This window comes from Platalea leucorodia (assembly GCF_965183815.1).
Source record: "Platalea leucorodia genome assembly, chromosome: 9".
Classification (NCBI taxonomy): Eukaryota; Metazoa; Chordata; class Aves; order Pelecaniformes; family Threskiornithidae; genus Platalea; species Platalea leucorodia.
In genome coordinates this window covers 31266986-31286663 of record NC_138831.1, presented here as the reverse complement: position 1 = coordinate 31286663, position 19678 = coordinate 31266986, and the positions used below count along the sequence as shown (strand labels likewise).

At 39.3% G+C, this 19678-nt stretch overlaps 1 protein-coding gene across 1 annotated transcript in view; it reads left to right on the top strand.

The window, feature by feature from the left end:
- TMEM266 (transmembrane protein 266) overlaps nt 1-19678 on the top strand; it is a gene marked incomplete at both ends in the record, with an annotated part of 61800 nt that overhangs the window by 13463 nt on the left and 28659 nt on the right. Inside the window, 4 exons of the mRNA XM_082321350.1 lie at nt 659-813; nt 6394-6467; nt 16271-16327; nt 18119-18257. Of these exons, the coding sequence (XP_082177476.1) occupies nt 659-813; nt 6394-6467; nt 16271-16327; nt 18119-18257 (425 nt within the window). The remainder of the gene's footprint in view (nt 1-658; nt 814-6393; nt 6468-16270; nt 16328-18118; nt 18258-19678) is intronic.

Below are 19678 nucleotides of genomic sequence, written 5' to 3'. Positions count from 1 at the left end.
TGGCCAGTGGCTTGACACTTTGCCAGGCTGTGTATATTTGCTAGTATAGGTGTAGCTGTGGAGTCACTGAGCTTATTCTTTGGTGTTTTCCAGATTCCTGTTGCTCTTTTCCATGATGTCATGGACTGATTGTTGCAAACCAAATTCAGCAGCTCTTACCTGATTTGTCTCATACTAGAACAGGGATAAAGGTGCATGACCATAGAATTCAATAGCAGAGAAATTCTTAAAAAACATCATTAGCTTCTAACCTAATAGCAGAGTCCTGCCAGGCCCTTGCTACTCACAGATAAGTGAACGCAGCATGTATGTCAAAATAAAAACACATGAAAAATAGTAAGACAAGAAGAAAGTAGAAAAGTATATATGATAATTAGGGTTGTGCTACTCAGTGCTTTGGAAGGCACTTGAACACTGGTACGCTCCAGAGGGTTGGAGAGACACACAGGATCCCCAGGGTGAAGTTTTTTTGTGAAGTGTTTTTCTTGGTAAAGAAACAAAGCCAATGAAAGTGAGTTTTGTAAAGTCTTTGTGCATTATTGCTGAGTGTACCCATAACAGCAGAACTTGTAATTTTGAGTTCACTGCTCTTTAGCTCTCTTCCTTTTTCACTTCTTCTTTTCTTTTCTTGTTTTCCCTCTTAATTTTATTTCCTTAGATCTAACTGGCTAAAACCGTGCTGTGGGAGACGAGCAGCTGTGTGGCAGGTATTTTTGCTCAGTGCAAGTCTCAACAGTTTCCTGGTAGCCTGTGTAGTATTGGTGGTGATTCTTCTGACTCTGGAGCTCCTAATAGATATAAAGCTTCTCCAGTGTGAGTAGGAGGATTTTTTTTTTTTTTTTTTTTAATTTTGATAAAATAAAGGCTTAACTTGTTGGGAGGTTTTTGAAGGGGGAGGATGGTGGGGATTTTTTTTTTTCCTACCATTTAAATTATTACTAGGCTAGGTAAGAAATGTGTTTTTGTGGAACCCTGGTATAGTGAAGTCAGTCTCTTCCTTATTTTGATGACCAAATTCAGTATAGGACAAATTTTCAAAGGATACAAGCAGAGTGTGCATGCAGAGATCTGCACATATTGTCATTAGTAGTTGAAAAGGTCTGTCCCTTACAGACATGCTCCATGTACACAGAAGAAAGATAATTTGTGCATCATTAATCTCTCATACTTTTCACATGCATGTGGATAGATGGAAGTGATGAACTTGCTAGGGTATTTGGTACTATCTACTATTAATTTACTTCTACTAAGATGGGTAGGAATTGAAATTATGATTTTCTATCTTGCAATGCACTGAAATGATGCAGATTTTTCATTCTACTTTGCTAATATACTGGGAGTCAAATAATAGCTTAAATGGAGTTTTGCTTTATCTGAATTCACTCTACGCAGGTTCCACAATGGAAATTTTAATGCTGCTGTTTTGTTTCCTAAGTCATCTTTTTTTTCCTACTGCTCTTTTCCTCCATTCCCCCCCCCCTTTTTTTTTTTTTGCTTTTATGATACAAAGCTGACATGAACACAAATACCAGCTACATTTTTCCCTGTGCTAAATGTTGAAGAGCAGCCTCTAGCATCTCCGTACAATCTCAGATATGTTGAAATGGCAGTGATGGAGTTGAGACAGTCCCATAAATGCAAGAATACATAGCATGAAAGGGTCATGGTCTGGTATCTACTATGGCAACTTTAAACTGAGCAAACGGACTTTTTATTCTGTTGAAGTCCTTTTATTTTTGTGATTTGTCAATTGATATTAGGATTAAGGTATTGCAATTGCATTAAGATTACTTTAGGGGACTTCATCGATAATTGCAGCCATTTTATAAACCCTATAAGATGAATAAGTGACTAAGCTGTCTTTCCACACAGTTGCCCACCATTTACACCCCTGTCTGTCCATGCTGCACACACTGTCCTGAGCACAGCTGCTCCGTTAGAGTTGTTATTTTCTGTAGTCTCTGGTGACTTACTGTTTTGGATGAGGAAGCCCAGAATTTGGGCAAGTGTGCTGCCTTCAAAAAAAGTCAGGAATGCCAATTATGGGTGTAAGTCCTTAAAAACTGAATGAGGAAGAAGCTTTCAACAATATTTATTGAGGTGCCACATCTTTCTGTTCATGTAGAGAATTGCCACTTCTTGTAGAGCCAAAGAATTTAAAAACCGTTTCTGTTGATTTCTCTTAGATTTTTAACAGTTTTGGAGACTCTCCTCTGGAAGCACCTGCTTTCTTACCATTTATTTTCTGAAGAATCTTCTAAAGAACACTTTATTTTGGGGATCATTCCTCCTCCATGTGTCTAGTGCATGTGATACTCTTAAAAGCTCTGCAGTATACACGTTGTGCATGACGTGTAGGTGTTTGGTGGAGCCAGGTGACTTCACTGTTCAGAGGCTGCCCCTGCCTGTGGGGATTTTCTCAGCACCTGAGAAAGGACCCATTCCGCTCTGTGTTGCTACTTTGTATTTTAACTCATGAATTAACCCATCGGGCTTCTTGCCTTTGTTAAGTTGAATACGTTCTATTTTGTTTTAAATCGGGTAAAGGCTATCTTGGTGGGGCTGATATAAGTATAGCAGTTGTGTTATATGAGGAATGCGTGTCACTTACGTTAAGGTTTTAAAAAGCCATTAGGTCGTAATTATGTTTTTCAAAAATATAATTGCAGTTATAAATGATTCCTTATTGTATATGAAATCAACCAATGCATTAGGATATGTTATGGCACATCACTGCCAATTTTTTTCATAATAACAACTGCTAATCCACATTATAGACTGTAATTACTTAGGAAGCCTCCTTTTTTAAAACAAACAAACAAACAAAACAAAACAAAAAACAACAGGTGTTTTCTTTGGCTGTGACATTTTGAGAGCATCATTGTCCTCTCATACCTTTAGTGCAGTCTTTGGTTGCACTGTGCACATCTCCCATGCACAAAACTGTCAGTGTCAGTGATGGAAACTACATTTGCAAATGTGTAGGTCACACACATGAAAAGGAGAGAGACCTTTTAGGGTATTTTAGCACAAAGCATATTCATGCCGGAATTGGAAACCCCAGGAAACAGGGGACATATAAAGGTCTTTTATTATAGGTCTCTGTCCTATAATAGGCTTTTTTTAGTGCTATCTTCAAAGCTCTTCACATGCATTAACAAAACATCTCAATACCTTGTGATGTTTTGCAAATGCAGAAATAGATACAGACTAAGTCACTTGCACCTCATTTCAAAAAAAGATGGTCATGGCAGGTTCCAACCCTTACTCTTTAGCACTATAGACCATGCTGTCCTTTCCTCGTCTTCAGTAGTTTTGTGGGAAAACGACTCAGGAGATCATCTTAGTATCGCCCTCCTTCTGCGATCAGCTACAGCAGGTGTGTCTGTAAAAGGCATCAGGCCTTCCTGAAAAGTGTGAAGCTGAAAAGCTCTGCTCCTGTCCATTTGGTTGCTGGAGGGCCCTGTCTGAGTACATGCATAGCTGTGCAAAGAAAATGCACATTGCCGTGCAGCAGTGCCTCAGTAAGAACGGGCTCAGGGCTTGCCCAAACCATACAGTGAGCATCTGCTCTCTGCTCCTTGCAGAAGCAGTATAGCTTGTATCTGCCAGAAAATCATCATCAAGAACAGCATCCACTGAAAGCAAGCGCTGGTACTACAAGCTTCTATAATGGCCATGCAGGGTTTGTCAGGATGTGTTCTTCATCCCTCCCCTCCTGGATATACATTTTGAGGAGATGGGAAAGGGGGAGGAGGTAGACTGAGGTTGGCTATACTCTGCATTTTACACTACACTATCTTCTTCATGACTAAAAAGCATCTGGATTTGCATTCACTTCTTCCTCATAGCACCAGACAAGTAAAATATGAAATAAAGCAGAACTTTTTGGCTTTTAGCTACAATTTTGGGGAAAAAAGGTTACAAGTTCAACAAATGTGAAATTCTGTTCCAGATAAAAGTAGAAGCTGAATAGCTTAGGTGCTTTGCCTCAAACTGAATCCCAGTGATGGATCCTCAGACTGAATCCCAGTGAACCACCACAGAGCAGGGATGAGCACCTCTTGGAGAAGACGCTTCTCCTATTTTTGTAGCCTTTCACTGCATTTTTGAAAGAGAGAGTTTTGGAAGAGGCAAATATCCAGATTCAGTGTCTGGGCTAGTGATTCAGCTCTTGTACAAATGCTTGTTGCTTGGAAGGCTTTGTCAAATTTACTATTTTACTGGCAATTTAATTGCACACTGTCTGGCAGTGCATCCAGCACTCTGCTACAGTTAGTGCAGCATCAGAAATTGATTTTCTTTCCAAATTCGTGGTTGCTATATCTTTTTTGTCCACTAAGGGGCAGCTGGAGCCTTGTATGTCAATCGACAGCTGAAAAACAGCTCACAAATGGTTTATATTTCTTGTTCTTTATGCCACCCTATAGAGACAGTGTCTTGGGAAGGTTAAATATATTATATTTTGTCCGTTTGTTTCATCTTTAGTTCCTCTGCTGCACCACAGCAAACCCTCTCTCATTAAGTCCCAGCTGTAAGAGTTCCAGTGGCAGCCCATACTAACAGTTTTCTTTGTATAGTGATTTCTTCCTACATCCTCTCCCTCCCCTTCCCATTTTAATCAGTTTTAATTTTAAAATGAGATGCTTTATTTAGTGCATGCCCTATATGTTCTTAGGACTTAGTTAATTCCACCACAGTCTTGCATCTCTATGTGCACAGTCATTGATTGCCTTAAACTTTGCTGTTACACAGTAATTCTTTGAAACTGCAAGAACATACAGACTATTTTAATCTGTTTGCTGTAGGGATGGTAGATTCACAAATACCCTGAAGTAAAGAGAGAATTTTTTTCTCTTCATTCCCTTATTCCAAACTTGAGAGCATGTGACCTTCAGAGTGGGAGTTGCCAGCAATTCAGATACTGGACCCTTTCAGCTTTCTGCTTTGTTTTGTCAGCAATGAAGGGAACTTTGATGACAGAATTTCAGTTGAACTTACTCAGGAATCCTCCAGATTTCAAGAGATTCATTTAGGCCCATAAAGACAACCCATATCATAGAGCTTCTTCTGTAGTCTTGCAGCAAACTCATTTGTCTGAGTTTATTTCATTTTGCTTACATGCAAAATAATTTGAATCAAATGAAAGTCTGATTAATGCCAGTGAGTGTCTGTGCAAGGCTTTAGTACTCTGTAAAACCATACTTTTAATGAATTCAGATAAGTTTTCCCGAGCGTTCCTGCTTGTCAGTCCCTGAAAGGACTTTTGTTCAAAGTCATTCCACTTTGAAAGTGGAATAACTGCCTCAACAATCTGCATGCATAAAGAGCACCTATGTGGGAAGTCAGTGTGTAGAATCCAGAGTTTCATGAATTACCATTTTAACTTACCCTTTACAGACTTCTTTTCATGGAGAAGTTTAAAATGAAATGAACATAAGTGATTTTAATGGTCATTGTCTTTCTGAAAAAGAGTGCTTACAAAGGAAATCGTGTGTCTTAACCAATTACTTAAACTGGAATTTTATTTCATTTACTGTAACTTTCTTGAGTGTCCTCATAGAAACTTGCTTAAAGACAAAGCTGTCCATATGACAGACACGTTTCCTGAAACAGACTGTACAAAAATAGTCACATTATGTTTGTTGTACAAATTAGAATTGCTGATATTTCACAAACTCCTTAAAATTAATATATTAAGATTTGAACTTATTAACAATGACATTGGTTCTTTCTGTTGCTTGTCTCACTATGGTTTTCCTAGAGTCAAACTTGACTCTGAGAGGAATGGGATTCTGAGCTAGTCATGGCTGTTCATGCCACATCCGGAGAGCTGTACAAAAGTCTACCTATCTAGGTTATTTATTTAGATGATACAAATGTATTTCAAAACCCAGTTTGAGCACTAGTTTTTAAGCACCTGTTCCAGCTAATTACTGATCTGCACTGAATTGTCAAAGACTGAATACAAGGGATAATGTGGGGATAGTAGGGCATTCTATTTCCTTACAGAATTCTAACTCTGGATTTTTAGGTATACAGGGTTTAGTCATACATCTCGTACTAAAGCAGTGCATGGAGCAAGAACATGGAGCAGTGCCAGAGCATCAAAGACCTAAAATGTGTGTGTCAGTGCTTACCAGCAGTCTTATCTGTAAAAGCTCCAATGAACAGCTGCTGCGGCTGCTAACATGCTGGCCTGAATTAGGGTTAGCAGCTTACAGGGCTGGAGTTCCATGTCCCATTACATCCCATCCCCTTTTTGGTACTTCCATTACAAAATTCAAGAAAGAAAGGTTCACCCATATGTAAGCTGTAGCAGTACTAGTTATATTAAATGTAAGTTGCATTCTGCTACTATAATGATGCTTCATTGTATTGTGTTAATTGCAGTTTCAAGTGCTTCACAGTTTGCAGGAATAATTCACTGGATCAGCCTAGTCATCCTGTCTGTTTTCTTTTCAGAGGTATGTATAATCAAAGTCTTTCACCACATACTCAACTGCAAAGTATTTTTATGCTGTCACTAGAATTAGCAAGAGTTTAACAGTAGTTTGACTGTGAATAAATGTAGCACAGTGTACTTTAAGGGAAAAAAAAAAAAGGAAAAAATTAACAGTTGCCACTCCTACTGAGCAAACTACAAAATCTTGTTTAGATTAGCGCTGTTTGTCAGTTGCCTAGAATTGGCAAGGAAACATGGAAGAGGCTGTCTTACAAATTATAATTGCAAAACTACAAAAAGAAATAATCATCTCCGAAGCACTACAGGCACAGGACAGGACTAGTTTCATCCATTTGTTCTCACAGAAATCTTATTGGTGTCACTGGGTATAAGGTATAGGAATAAGATATATTCTTCAGGAATAAAGATCCACAGTTTTTTTTACAAAAAGATCTGTTTTAAGCATGGAATTATCTCCTTTCACAGTTTATGTAGGTAGTTTAGATGTTCTAGGTTGCCGCATATAGACACAGTAAGAGAATGAAACAAATGGTGAATTTCTTTGCAAAAATTTGTATGAATGTATGCTTGGAAAAAGCTGTAGTCATGATATAACAAATGACCAAATTGGGATAATCTGTTATAGTTTTCAACTTTATTCCTAAAAGAAGTCATTGGTATTGAGACATTTAGACTACTCCTGAAATACCCCAAAATATTTTTAAGGTTGTTTTTCCAGGTCATAATGTGTTACTTGTCACAAAAAACATTTTATGTTTGTTAAGTTGGAAGACAGCTTGGACTTAAATATTTAAAAATATTTTCTCTAATTTCATAGGAGAAAATATTATCATCCAAACAGATGTTAAAGTCTTCACTCTGTGGTAAACTTAGGTGAAGGTTACAGAAAAAAAAAAAAAAAAAAAATCAAAAAACAGGGAGCTGTGATGCCTGCGAATGATTTGATAGGTCACTTGTGTTGAATTCATACTCGCTATATTATACCACTGCTTATTTCCATGGTTCTGTTAATGAAATACGTTTATTTACATATATCACTTTGTATTTCTACTTGTAGCAGGGATTTTCTAGCTGGTGTTGCCAGACTGTCAGTGGGTACTTTCTGAAAGGGGTCCTTGATAACAGGCAGGGATCTGAAGACTGCTTTGTATCCTAGCCTCCTGGTGCTGCAGTTACACAAATAGATATGATTACTTTCCCCATGGTGATTGTGGATTGTAGGATACATGTAAACTGACTGGAAGAAAAAAAATCTCTAAACAATTAAACAATTTTGCAGAGTCTTTCCTTTGTGAATTGCACATCCTAATTCTAGAAGACTCAGGTTTGCTAGATGGAGTCCATTCCCTGTAAAGAAATAATTTCCCCTTTCCCCCAGAATCTTTCTTCAGTGGGGACTAGCATCCTGGAGCTCCCTGTAATCCTGAGCTTTCCAACAGGATCAGCTTGTAACTCTGCTGCTAGCAGCATGGCTGCACATGCACGCATACCTGGTCATCTTCGCTTTCTGGAGCTTGTTTCACGAAAAACTTCTGCGGTCCTCAATTTCCTTCTGCTGGGGTGTAGTCTCAAGTTCTGTTTTCTTTCGCTTATACGACCAACCACTCTTCTCAAACCCTGATGCAGTGCCTTGCTCCTGTACCCCTTCCGTAGCTGAGTTCATACGCTGATGGTTTTTGGTTGGTTGGTTGTGGCAGTGCAGACAGGTCCTTAAGGCCAGTACTCATCTGTCTCAAGGAAGAAATTAGTTGTTTCAGTTCTACTGAGACAGAGTACCCACATAAGTGGATGAACTGGTTCAGAAGTGTTTTGCAGGAAAACAATAACAGAAATACTTCACAGAGCCAAAACTGGTTGCCTGACTCACCATCTGCATTTTGGATCTGTGTTGGCTTTTCTCCTTCTCTCTGTATTAGGTATTTGGAACTACTTTTCTTTGTCTACTTGCTGTTCTAATTTTTTATAAACCTCCTACCACTCACTTTATTATCTGTTTCTGTCTTCCAAAGTATCTTCCTTCACTTATTTGGTTTGAATTTACACCAAAGAAAAATGAGGCCACAAGGCAGCCATGTAAGGTGCACAGAGGAGGGTAGATTTTGGGATATTCGTTCATTTAGCGCTCAGAGTCCTTGACTGGGTTAAAGCAACAGAGATGGCTCCACAGAGCAACTGGATGTGCTTCAGAGACCTCAGATCTGGAAGAGAATGAAGGTGTACCTTTGCTACTGGGTTTGCTGTGGTTGGCCTTGTGCCAGGTTGGTTTAATGAGCAACAGCATGTCTGTTTGTGTTGAAATGCGTCTCATCAGAGGAAAAACAGAGGGTTTAATTTTTTCTCATGCAAATAAAAAACTTTGATTTTTCAAGAGGTTACAAAATATTGCAAAAATTGCAGATCACAGAAATTATTTTTTTTCATCCATCTTAATTTTATGTACTCTTTTGGTGCCTTCAGAGGATTTTTTGCCATCTGATTCCCAATACCATGAGTTACCTCTCTTTGTTTGGAATTAGTGTTTGATAACATTGTGTGTTTTAGTGAGATTTTGCAGTCTGTGACTATTCATGCCAGGATGATTTTCCAGAGATAAGCAAGTTTAATTAGTTTGCTTGGATATAACAGGCAACTGCTTGAGGATTGATTAGTCCTTCAGTCAGTGCCTTTTTCCTCAAAGCAAGGATTCAGGGTTTCTGGTGTTCAGAAAGGGTTGTTTCCATAGCAAGTACCATGTCCTAAGTTTGGATGTTTATTGTTTATTCTGTAGTTTTGTTCCCATTAGTTGTAAGTGTGGATACATAATTCTTCAGAAAGGCCTCAGCTCAGACTTACAGAACAAATAATACAAAGTTGTAAAAGACTCATTAAAAACCAGAAAACTTTCAACACAAAATCTGAATGTTTTGGAAAAATATGACTGATTAAAAGTTAGTGCTATAAAGGCATTGCAAGTAATTACAGTCCTATCATGTTGGAGTTAAACAGGCACTGGCTTTCCACTTGGTTAAAATGAAACGGACAAACATGCCAGCAGCTGGCAAATGCCAGCAGAACAGCTGCCAACAAAATTAAGTAGCTACTCTCACAGCATATTCCTGCTCTCTCTACACTTGTGTTAGAGCCACAAGCCTTAAAGGAATTTATTGCACTCTGTTAATTTTATATTCTCTGTCACTGTCTGTGACTTTCCACATTAAAATACCCTTATTCAAGTGAAGTGCACATCAGCTCTTTTTGCCTTTTTCCAAGTATTTGAACAGGATTTACTAGTGGTGATGACTGTGTATGTTTGTCTCTGTTTACATACATCGCTATGATTTGTCTGTGCACCAAATATTACCCAGATGTTAAGACAGAAGAGAAGAGAAAGACACTGGGGGGGAAACCCCTATACCAACAGCAAGGCAAGGCCGGGGTTACACCCTATCAAGAGGGCAAATTCAGCCTGGGTAATAGTTGGCTGAGAAAAGGAAGATGGGGAATATCACAGTGTTTTGGTAAGTGGATTGGAGTCTGCTTGTATTTTAATAGTCTTATCACATTGCCACAAATATTTGATTCTGTAGCTGTTGTTCAGTTCTGCTTTTCCACTAAGATTGATGAGACTGTTTGCGTGCAAGAATTGAGTTTTTTGATATTAGTTGTTTGCATTGCTCTGTATGTGCTTCAGTCAGCCAAGCACTCAGGCATTCTGCTAGCTTTCAGCACTTTGAATGTTTCCCTGGGAGTAACAAAGTCTTCTGATGTGCTTAAAGTTAGGCAGTCACGGAATTGCAACTTTTTTCCTGCATCTATGTCCAAGAAACGAGTTCTCAAACTGAGTATGTCTGGGGTCCTAGCTGATAAAGACTTTGTTTCATTAGCTATGGCTCACAAGTGCATTTTAGATTTTCACTTTTAGGAGGAAAGAAAAAAACCAAGACTTTCCTCATCCTATGTGTTAAAAGGAAGTGTTCATTGTAGTCCGACGCTTAGTCCTTGTTAATAGCAATCCTTGGAAGGAATAAAACCTACGAAGAAAGACCCTACTATTAGGGTTCTGTTAAAAAGGAAAAAACATCCAAAATGACAGAACTAAGAGAAAATAATGTCCTTCCTGTACAAATTTTTCATAACAAATTCATAATTTTATATTAGATAAATCAGTTATGTTACTTTTGTTACATTTTTTTGTGAGCTTCAAACAGCTGAGCGGAAAGATAATAATCTTCTATGAATTCTGTAATTCTTCCATAAGCTGTGGCTTCTTTTCTGGATGTTTGCTTTCATTCCACGTACACACAACTTTTCTCATGGTGCATAAATGCACTGCATTGCTGGCTGTGTATTGATTTTTAAAGGGATTCATTAGGGGGCATCTAGGAACAAAGTTATGGATTTTACATGCTAACATAATTTATAAAGGTAAATTTAAGCTTCCTTCTTTGCCAGTGTGTAAAAAAATAAATATTTAATATACTGTGAAATTTCTTTTCTAACCACTTTTCTTGCTTCACAAAAAAAGTAGTTACCAGGGAAAATGGTTTTGTAGAGGTCTAGGAATTTAGCTAGACACCTTCCTGGAATGCCAGTCTGCCCATTTCATTTCCAAGAATATACCTGACTTATATGGTGTGCTCTATCAGTGCTTCATCTGTGCTTTCATCTCTTGATAGTGACAGTCCAGCACCTTCTGCACAGTGCATTTCAAAGATAAGAATTAACGCTAGTGTAATCGTGCCCAGAGGGAACTTATGCAAGGCTGCTTAAGACCAGTTTTCTGTCCAATCTGCATTTACCTTAGGGTAGTATACTGTGTCTCTAGTAAGCCATTTCTATTCCTGAAAAGCCCTTTCAAATCTATCCAGAGTGGTCAGTTTAAAATTCATTATTTTTCTCCATGTTTTAAGAACAAATATTATAGCAGAACTTAAGAACAAATATAACCGCAGTGTATAACTGCAGTGTTTATGGAAAGGTGCATTTAGATACTACCCAATATCATTATAAAGTATTAGCAGTAGTCAGTGAAAAAGAATGTACTGCGTTCATGTCTATTAGTGTCACCAGGCTTTTACAGTTAATTATTTCTGTGTAACCACATGTGCCAATAGAGCCACAGCAGTTACAGAGTACGGTACATGGGGAGTGTTTTGTACTGGGTAATATGTGAGGTGAGGTCAGTAGTTACACGTTTCCTTTCAGAGCCTTGATTGAAGAGAGACCATGTGAGGAGGATGTCTATGCCCTGGAAATGGAATGATGTCTCAGTTTAAAGATGCTAACACGTTGCTCCATGCTCTGGTGGCCTGGGGACAGCGTGCGCTAGAACAGCTGATGCGGTGTCTCAGCACAGGCACACCAGAAGATGGCAAAAGAAGATTCTTTTAAGTAGTGAATGAGCTAAGGCCTCTGTGGAGTGACCCAAACCAGAGAGGTTATAAATTACAGTTTGGGTACAAGATGTTCTTTCTGGGAAAGATTTCAGTAAATATTTGGTCTTATGAGATACATCCACAAGGCAGAAGCTTAATCTTCAGTTTCTGTACAAGCCAGAGGTAAAGACCCTCTCTAACAGATAGTTTTGTGGCAGTGGAAGGAAGGAAGGGCTCTTCTAAAGACACCCTTTCCACCCCACTCCATCCTGCCTCTCTCTTGTACAATCACTACCCCATCTCGAAATGCAGAGTTGCTCTCCTTTGCTGTTAGCAAAGCCTGGTGGGCCAGCTTCACCTCCTGTGCTGCCTCCTTTTGATTTCTTTACACTACGGATGAATTTGATACAGTGAGTCACTGAGCAGTAAATTGTATATTAACTGTGCAAGCAAAAAAGTATTTAAAATTACCTAATGTACATTGCAGTCAGCTGACGAATGTAGCTAACTCATGCAGATGGTGGGAATTCACACGGCTGGCTCAGCGAAGGACTTGGCCACGTTCCCCTACAAAATTAGAGAGAAAACCTGCAGCATCACACAGTTCTTCATAAACTTCAGTGCACACAGTTAATGTTATACAAACAGCGGTGTGTCACCAAGGGACACTATCAACTTCTGAAAAATGGTTTAAAATTTTACTTTTATCTGGGTTTACTCCAACTTAAAGAAGTTAACAGAAGTGTTCAGTCATCTATCTTTTATTAGTGCACTGGACAGACTTTAATGTAATAATTTAGCTTTTCTCAGACAACAAAAAATTAATTTCTGATATAACTAAAAAAGTATATATACAAAGGACTTCCTAACTGAAAGAATTCCAGCCAAGAAAAGTTAAAGCATTCTTTTTCAAGTACAAAAAACCAAGCTGGCAGTGGCATTTAACAGAAAAGTACTCACACTGGTATTTAATGTTTGCTTTCAAGTTTATGTGTTCAAAAATGCAGAATGCCTGTAGTGTAATGCAAGACTATGTGTGTGGATTTGCTACAGTGCTGAAAGATGCCTGCACATCAGTAGGAAACAGAAGTGCTGCTCAATTTTTTCCCTATTTCTTGTAGATTCTTGTGTCTACAAATGGTAGAGTCATGACTAACGTTTATGTTTTGTCTGTGATGAATGTTACAGTTGCAATTCTCTTTTAATTCCTATGCATTTTTCAGCTTGGTCCATGTACAGGGTGTAGGAAGTTTCCTGGGTTATTAATTTCTGTCTCTGTTTTTTTCAGATTCTGCTACAGGTTCTCATTTTTTAAGTTCTGTGCAGAGAAAGTACACAATCAAATGCAATATGTATTTATTTGAAAGATATTTTTGATTGCTTAGGAAAAATAATAAAACGTTGTTTATAAGTAACACCAATGCTTTCATTTCAGTCAAAGTATTTATTATATTGAACAGTCAGGGAGATTTGCCGAGTGAAGTCCAAATCTGCTTGGTTCAGACTCCTCTGGGTAAGAGTAATGGCAGCAGCAGTGGATGTGATCTCATGCTTCGTCCAGAGGGAGAGTAGGGAAAGCTAAACCTAGTTTGGAGTTGCCACTAGTCAAAACTGGCCAGTGGGCAGTGAGCGTACGGCATCTCTGTCTCCAGATGCACACAGTCTGTGACTCACTCATGGTACTTTCTTGGGGCAACCAATTCGCCCAGGGCACCAAGGAAAAGCTGCCTTACATGGCTTTTGTAACTTCAGTGGTGATGTGGGTTTTTTTCTTAAGAGTGACGAGCTGGTGGGTAATGCTCGTGCTCAGCTTTAAGACCTTCCATACAGAAAAATGTTTTTAAAGTTTTAAAGTTGTGCCCGGTTTGTTCTGAAGAGTGTGTCTCTCAGATGGGGGCGCTGGGTTCGTTCTGCCCTCATGCTCTCCCTTCCTACAGTGTCTCTAGCTGAGAGCAAAGATGCTAATCATCAAGGCATTTTTTGTGAGGAGTCCTGTCTTCTGGAGGTAGCACCAACAACCATTACTGCATTAAATGTCTGCTGAGTAGACTTCTGGTCATTGCTGACTTGTCCTGATTCACACCAGCAGACTGAAAATGAAAACATTTGTGCTAGCTTCCAGTCCGTGAAACTGCTCAGACCCATTAATATGACAGTAGTACAGTCTGATTGAAACACTGCAGTGAGGAATCGAAAAGGCAGAAAGGAAAATCCTTTTTTATGTTCCCTGAACAGCCCCATGTTAAATCATATTTAGGGTTGTGAGACAGTGTTTCTATTTTCTTTGTGAACACATGCCTTCTTGTTTAAGTGAAAATACCTTTGTACACATCTGTCCAAAGGAAGAGAGATTTTTCACAATCAGTTACTGTAAACGTGTTAGGTGTTCAGCCATCCTTTAGTTGCTCATTGACCTAGCACTTGATAAATGCTGCCTAAGCGTAGAAGAAAATGAGCCAGATTTCTCTATGCTGCCAACAGGGTTGCTGTAGGAAGAGCAGCATCCCAAGCTTTAAAGAAAGCACTGCTTTTCCTCGTGCATTTCCCAACGGTTGCCTGCTGTGGAACTTGCTGTGGTGGACCCCAGGTTAACTTATATAGCTGAACCTATGGGCTCATGAGTAACTTGTACTTCTTGTACATTTTGTGCAGCTTCTCAATGGGGGAGCGAGGGAGGTGCTTACAGAGAAGCTGGGATGCTTTTATCTGAAAGTATTCTGCTCAGGGCCTGAGTCGAGGCTGCAGGAGTGCCTTGGTTGTACAACAGCATGTGTACTTACACCTTGCGCTTACATCACATCACATCATGCTGGCAAATTTGGAGTCATTAAGGGATTTGAGGAGCTGCTGTTGTGCATCTCTTCCTCAACGTATAAACCTCAAGCATATAGGTTAAGAAGGAAATTGCTGTGAATAGCCTTATTCCTATGCTGCATTTGTAAAATGCTTTGGAAGTAAAATGTTCTTTTTAGGAGTACAGACCAGCAGCATTAGCAGTTCTTGGTGTCTACGTAAAGTCTCATAAGTTTTTGTAGAGGAAAGAACGTGCTGCATTTTCTCTTCTGGCTAGTGACTCCCTTTCTCAGCCAGACTTGGCCAGTGCTTCATGTACGCCATTTCTGAGTAAGCGTTGGCTGGTTCACTTTCCTGCTCATTGATGGTATGAGGCTGAGCTCTGAAAGCGCCGTATCTCCCACAGCAATGTCTCCCTCTGCAAAACAGGATTAAGTGCCATTATCCAGGTTTGGAGTGCCAAGACAGAGCTCAGCACAGTCATGCTGGGCCAAGTGAGGCAATTGGGCTCATGGGGTTTGGCAAAACTATACATAGGAACAGTACTGTTCTGCAATTAGTTAGCGCTGGTATGTCTGGCATAAATTCATAGTTGGTTGGGATTTAATATATTTGTATTTTTAATGAAAAGGAGATATATCTATTCATCACAGTCACTTTCTTCTGTGCAGTCCTTGGCATGGTCACCCCTCACACATAGGCCTACGGAGATCTCTGTCATTAGTTCTGTTCTTTAGTGGAGAAAGTAGCATTTTGATCTTTGCAAGGCACACAGCTGCAGTTAGACTCGTCATGTCTGTAGTGTCTGTCAAAATCTGACCTTGATGTTGCTATTGGCAGAAGACATCCCTACCAGTTATGCTTTTATGTGAATTCAATTTCAATCATGAGTTGGTTGATTAATTTTTTTTTTTTAATTGCATCTTCTGAAAGCTGGGTTAAAAATTAGGAAAGATGCCATTGGATTTTTTTAATGGGAATTCACCATTGGTTCATTCTGTGTTCTTTCTTTATTCCTCTTTGCTAGCTACTGATGCTACTTATAGCTGTTTTGCTTAATAAGGGAGAAAAATATCTCTGTGATCCTCCTCTATCCTATGACTTTCTGGGATTTTATAAGACAACAGCCCTGTACTCCAGAGGGGGAGAATAAGAGCCTCTGCTCTTCAGGTTGATGAAATGTCAGTATCTTTAGGCATCAAGAAGGGGGGCAGTGCCTCTTTTCTTTTCTTAGAAAATAGTAAGCACTGGCATATCAAAGATGGCAAGAAACGAGAATCTTCCCCCATTCCAACTGAGGGGGCCCCACAGTGGATCTTATATAGGCTTGGGTCAGGGGGCTGGAGTGGGGACTGGTAATCTACATCTCACAAGACTAAAAGAGAAATTTTAGGAGGATGGAAAGACTGATGAACATTTGAACTTGGAACTTGTTTATGGAAATTCCACTGAGTCAATATAGCATTTGGAAAGCAATACCTGCTTTTATAATATAGAAGTGTAGCTATTTCTAGATCCTCATTATTATTCAGAAGAAATGCATAATGCTTAAATAAGACAAAAAGCGATCCCCTATATAGATAAAGGACTAAATGTTTATCTAAAATTACAATAACATTCATCATCTTCTTTTGTCCCCCCTAATCTATTTTACTAGACTATTTTGAGGATTGTGGTCCTTGGCATATGGGATTACATTGAAAACAAAATAGAGGTAAGCACTCTTACTCTTTGTACTGTTTTCCAGGCAGACACAGTAAGAATATTAAGAATGGCTTTGGGTGGCTTTGTTAAAGACCTGATGCAATACAATATCTTTTAACTCAGATAAATATGCACATTTTTCTCATTATATGCATGTATACACAGCTGTATAATGCAGTCCCTTTTTCTGAGAGAGACTCAGAAGAGTATGATATTTAGAAATATTTTATTAAGGAAGGGATTGTGGGGGTTTTGCTCTATGTGTCTATTTATTTTGTTGTTAGAGCTGTGTTAGTCTAACTGTTGATACTGCTATTGAGATAATGAGCAATATGAGTAAAAATTGTCATGTGACTTGTGTAACCCCATTCCCATAATCAAGTTGAAATTAGAACTGGTTGAAAAATTGTGTGTGGTTTTCTGATAGAAAATACTGGTTTGGCAAAACCCCCAATTTTATTGTGAAATTATTTTTTAATTAAATTGAATTATGATAAATACTGTAATTTGTCCCTCAAATTAAAAATGAGGTAGAATGTGTATACTGTTGCAGAGGCAGGTAAGGAAATGCATGTGTTGTAAGTAACACATAATCCCAATCTGATCAGAAATCTGGAGATTGGGGAAATTAAACTCTTTCTTGATACTTTTTCATAAACTAATACTGCCCAGGATGCACCAGAAGAAAATCTGGGTTTTCCCAGAGCTTAGTGAGTCTAGAGGCTTGCACATTTTTGTAATAAAGTTGTAAACCTTTAAACTTGTTTTGCTAAAAAAGTGAAGTGAAACTTAAATTATTGATCCAGAGATTCTTATTATTGAGGCTAAATGCAGCAGTTTCTGATGATAATTTATTTTGGTAATTTGTAACGATGGAGTGATATTGTTTGCTGCCCATCAAATGGTGGCAGTAAGAAGTGTTTCTTTTCAATACACTGAATTGTTATGCACAATTCTGAATGTGTGGTGCTTATAAAATCTATGTCCTGCCTCCTTATGCAAATCATTAATCAATGGTCTTTGACAGCTGGGAAGGGTCTCAGTAGGACTGAGAACGTGGTATTCTGTTCTACCCTGCTCAGTGAGTGTAGGACAGACACGATGCTATTGCCAGTTTGCTCTGAAATGTATTTACTCATGCATTTCTCTCTAATACTTTGCACAATTGCCTTTTCTGATCTAATCCACAATGCAACCAATGTTATACAAATCACTCTGAATAGTCCCGGTTGTCAAAATCCTTGAAAACCCAGCTGCCCAATAAACGTGAGAGCAGGGAGTCTTTCTGTCTTGATGCATGGTTGTTGCCACACACGTTGTGTAGTCAGGACGTGGCCAAGAGCCATCAAGCCTCTTTGCTCCATCTTTTTCTACTTGTCTTCTTGATCTCTTCATTTAGACAGTAAGATCTATGGGCAGGGACTGTATCCTTTTTTGGGATGGCATTATGCCAAGTAACAGGTAATAAATACCAATGATAATAAAACTCTTTGGCTGTAATAGCATTTAGCCTATCACTTCTGCTTGGGGATTTTGGCCAGCATTTCCAAATACCTTTCTCTCTCTGTGCCCTCCCACCACAGTTTATCTCTCCTCACCTCATAAAATGCACTAAGGAATTCTGTTATGCTACCTAAAAAGGATGCAGCCTTTCTGGGGCTTGGCCACCTCTCATATCCCTTTCAAATATGTACCATAATTGCATCTCTTTTGGGCAAAGTGGGAGCCCTTCAAGACCCCAAGCAGGAATGGCAGGGTTATGATCTTTAGGAAGGGTTTGAAAAAACTGATTTCTCTCTAGGTGTTTGATGGTGCTGTCATAATCTTGTCCTTGGCACCGATGGTGGCCTCCACAGTGGCTAATGGCCCCAGCAGCCCCTGGGATGCTATCAGCCTTATTATCACGCTACGAATATGGAGAGTGAAGAGGATCATTGATGGTGAGTGGTGATTCAGTTTGTGACTCCGAGAATTACCTGGCAGGCTGGGAAAAAAGAGAATTTAAAAATACTAAAAGATTGCTTGCCACCACTGTTTCTGTTGTTCTCCTTCCTCTTTTATTTTAAAGGCATTGAATAGAAGACAGTTATGACTCCCATGGAGGGGAGAGTAGGTCTCAAGTTCATGGCTGTATCTCCTGTTCCCTATGAGCCTTTATAATTGATTGGCTGGTTTTTCTGTTAGGCACCTTCACATCCCCTATCCTGTAAAGTAAATGCCCTGACCTGCTTCCTGTCTCTTGCCACCAGATGTCATTCGTGATTCTGCAAAATAATTGCTTCCAACCTGCTTTTCTGATATTTGCTGCACCCTCCCCATTTCCATACAGCTAGCCCTGTCTTGGGGCTTTCTTTTCCAAGTTCTTGCCTGTAATACAATTTTTATGTCAGATTCCAGGAGCATTTTCTTACCATGGGGGTTCCATGCTGGAGGTGCTCTCTGCAATGCTGGTGTGTTGTACAGCATAATAATGAAGCATGTATCGGTACTGTTTTGCACAGGCCTCTGTGGAGAAGCACCAGGGGAGATAAGAAAGCCCCAGCAAATCAAAGTTGCAGAGAGCAGAACCGGTGACTGTGCCGGAAGCCAGGACTTTAGTGTAGGCTACTTCGTGTTCAGTGGTTTCAGGCATTTCAGGTTACAGGGAAAAGAGGTGGAAAAGGAATAAATGAAGAGTCACTTTGCTCATGTGTGAAATATCAGAGTCAAGTTGTTATTTTGGGTTTAGATGCCCAGGAAACTCTGTATTCAGAATTGAGGAAAGATTGTAGCCCACTGACTGAACTGTACAAGAAAAGTTCAGGATCTTGTGTAGCTTCAGAAGACATCAAGAATTGCAATACGCATTGAACAGCTTTGCTGATCAGTCTGAGTCTGCCATAGTTATGACAGGAGCAAAATTTCCAGAGGCGTTCAGAAGACCTATTGAAAACTGGGCTGTAGCTTGAAAAGTAATAGAAGATAAATGCCTTTTTGTTTTTTAAAATATCCTTCTTAGTCTGCTATTTCCATTAAGGACTTATTTCTTACCACAAAGTCTAGGAATTAAATGCTTAGGGCTCTGGAATAGTTCTTTTCCTAAGGGAGCCATGCTGTTCAGGTTTAGAGGGGATGGGCCTAACTCTAAGCAGAAAATCCTCCTACCCAGCAATTCAGGAAATCTGTGGTAAACACTGGAAAAGATCTGTATTAGTGGAGCAGAAGCTAGGAAGAGTATGCAGGATGCATTTCAGCTCAGCCAGGCAAATGGAGATCTGATCAAACAAGATCTAGACCCTGCTGATGGCCTGCGTTTCACATGTTAGAAATCCTTCCCCAGAAGAAACGCTCTAGTGCTATTTCTGTAAGAAATACTCTAGTT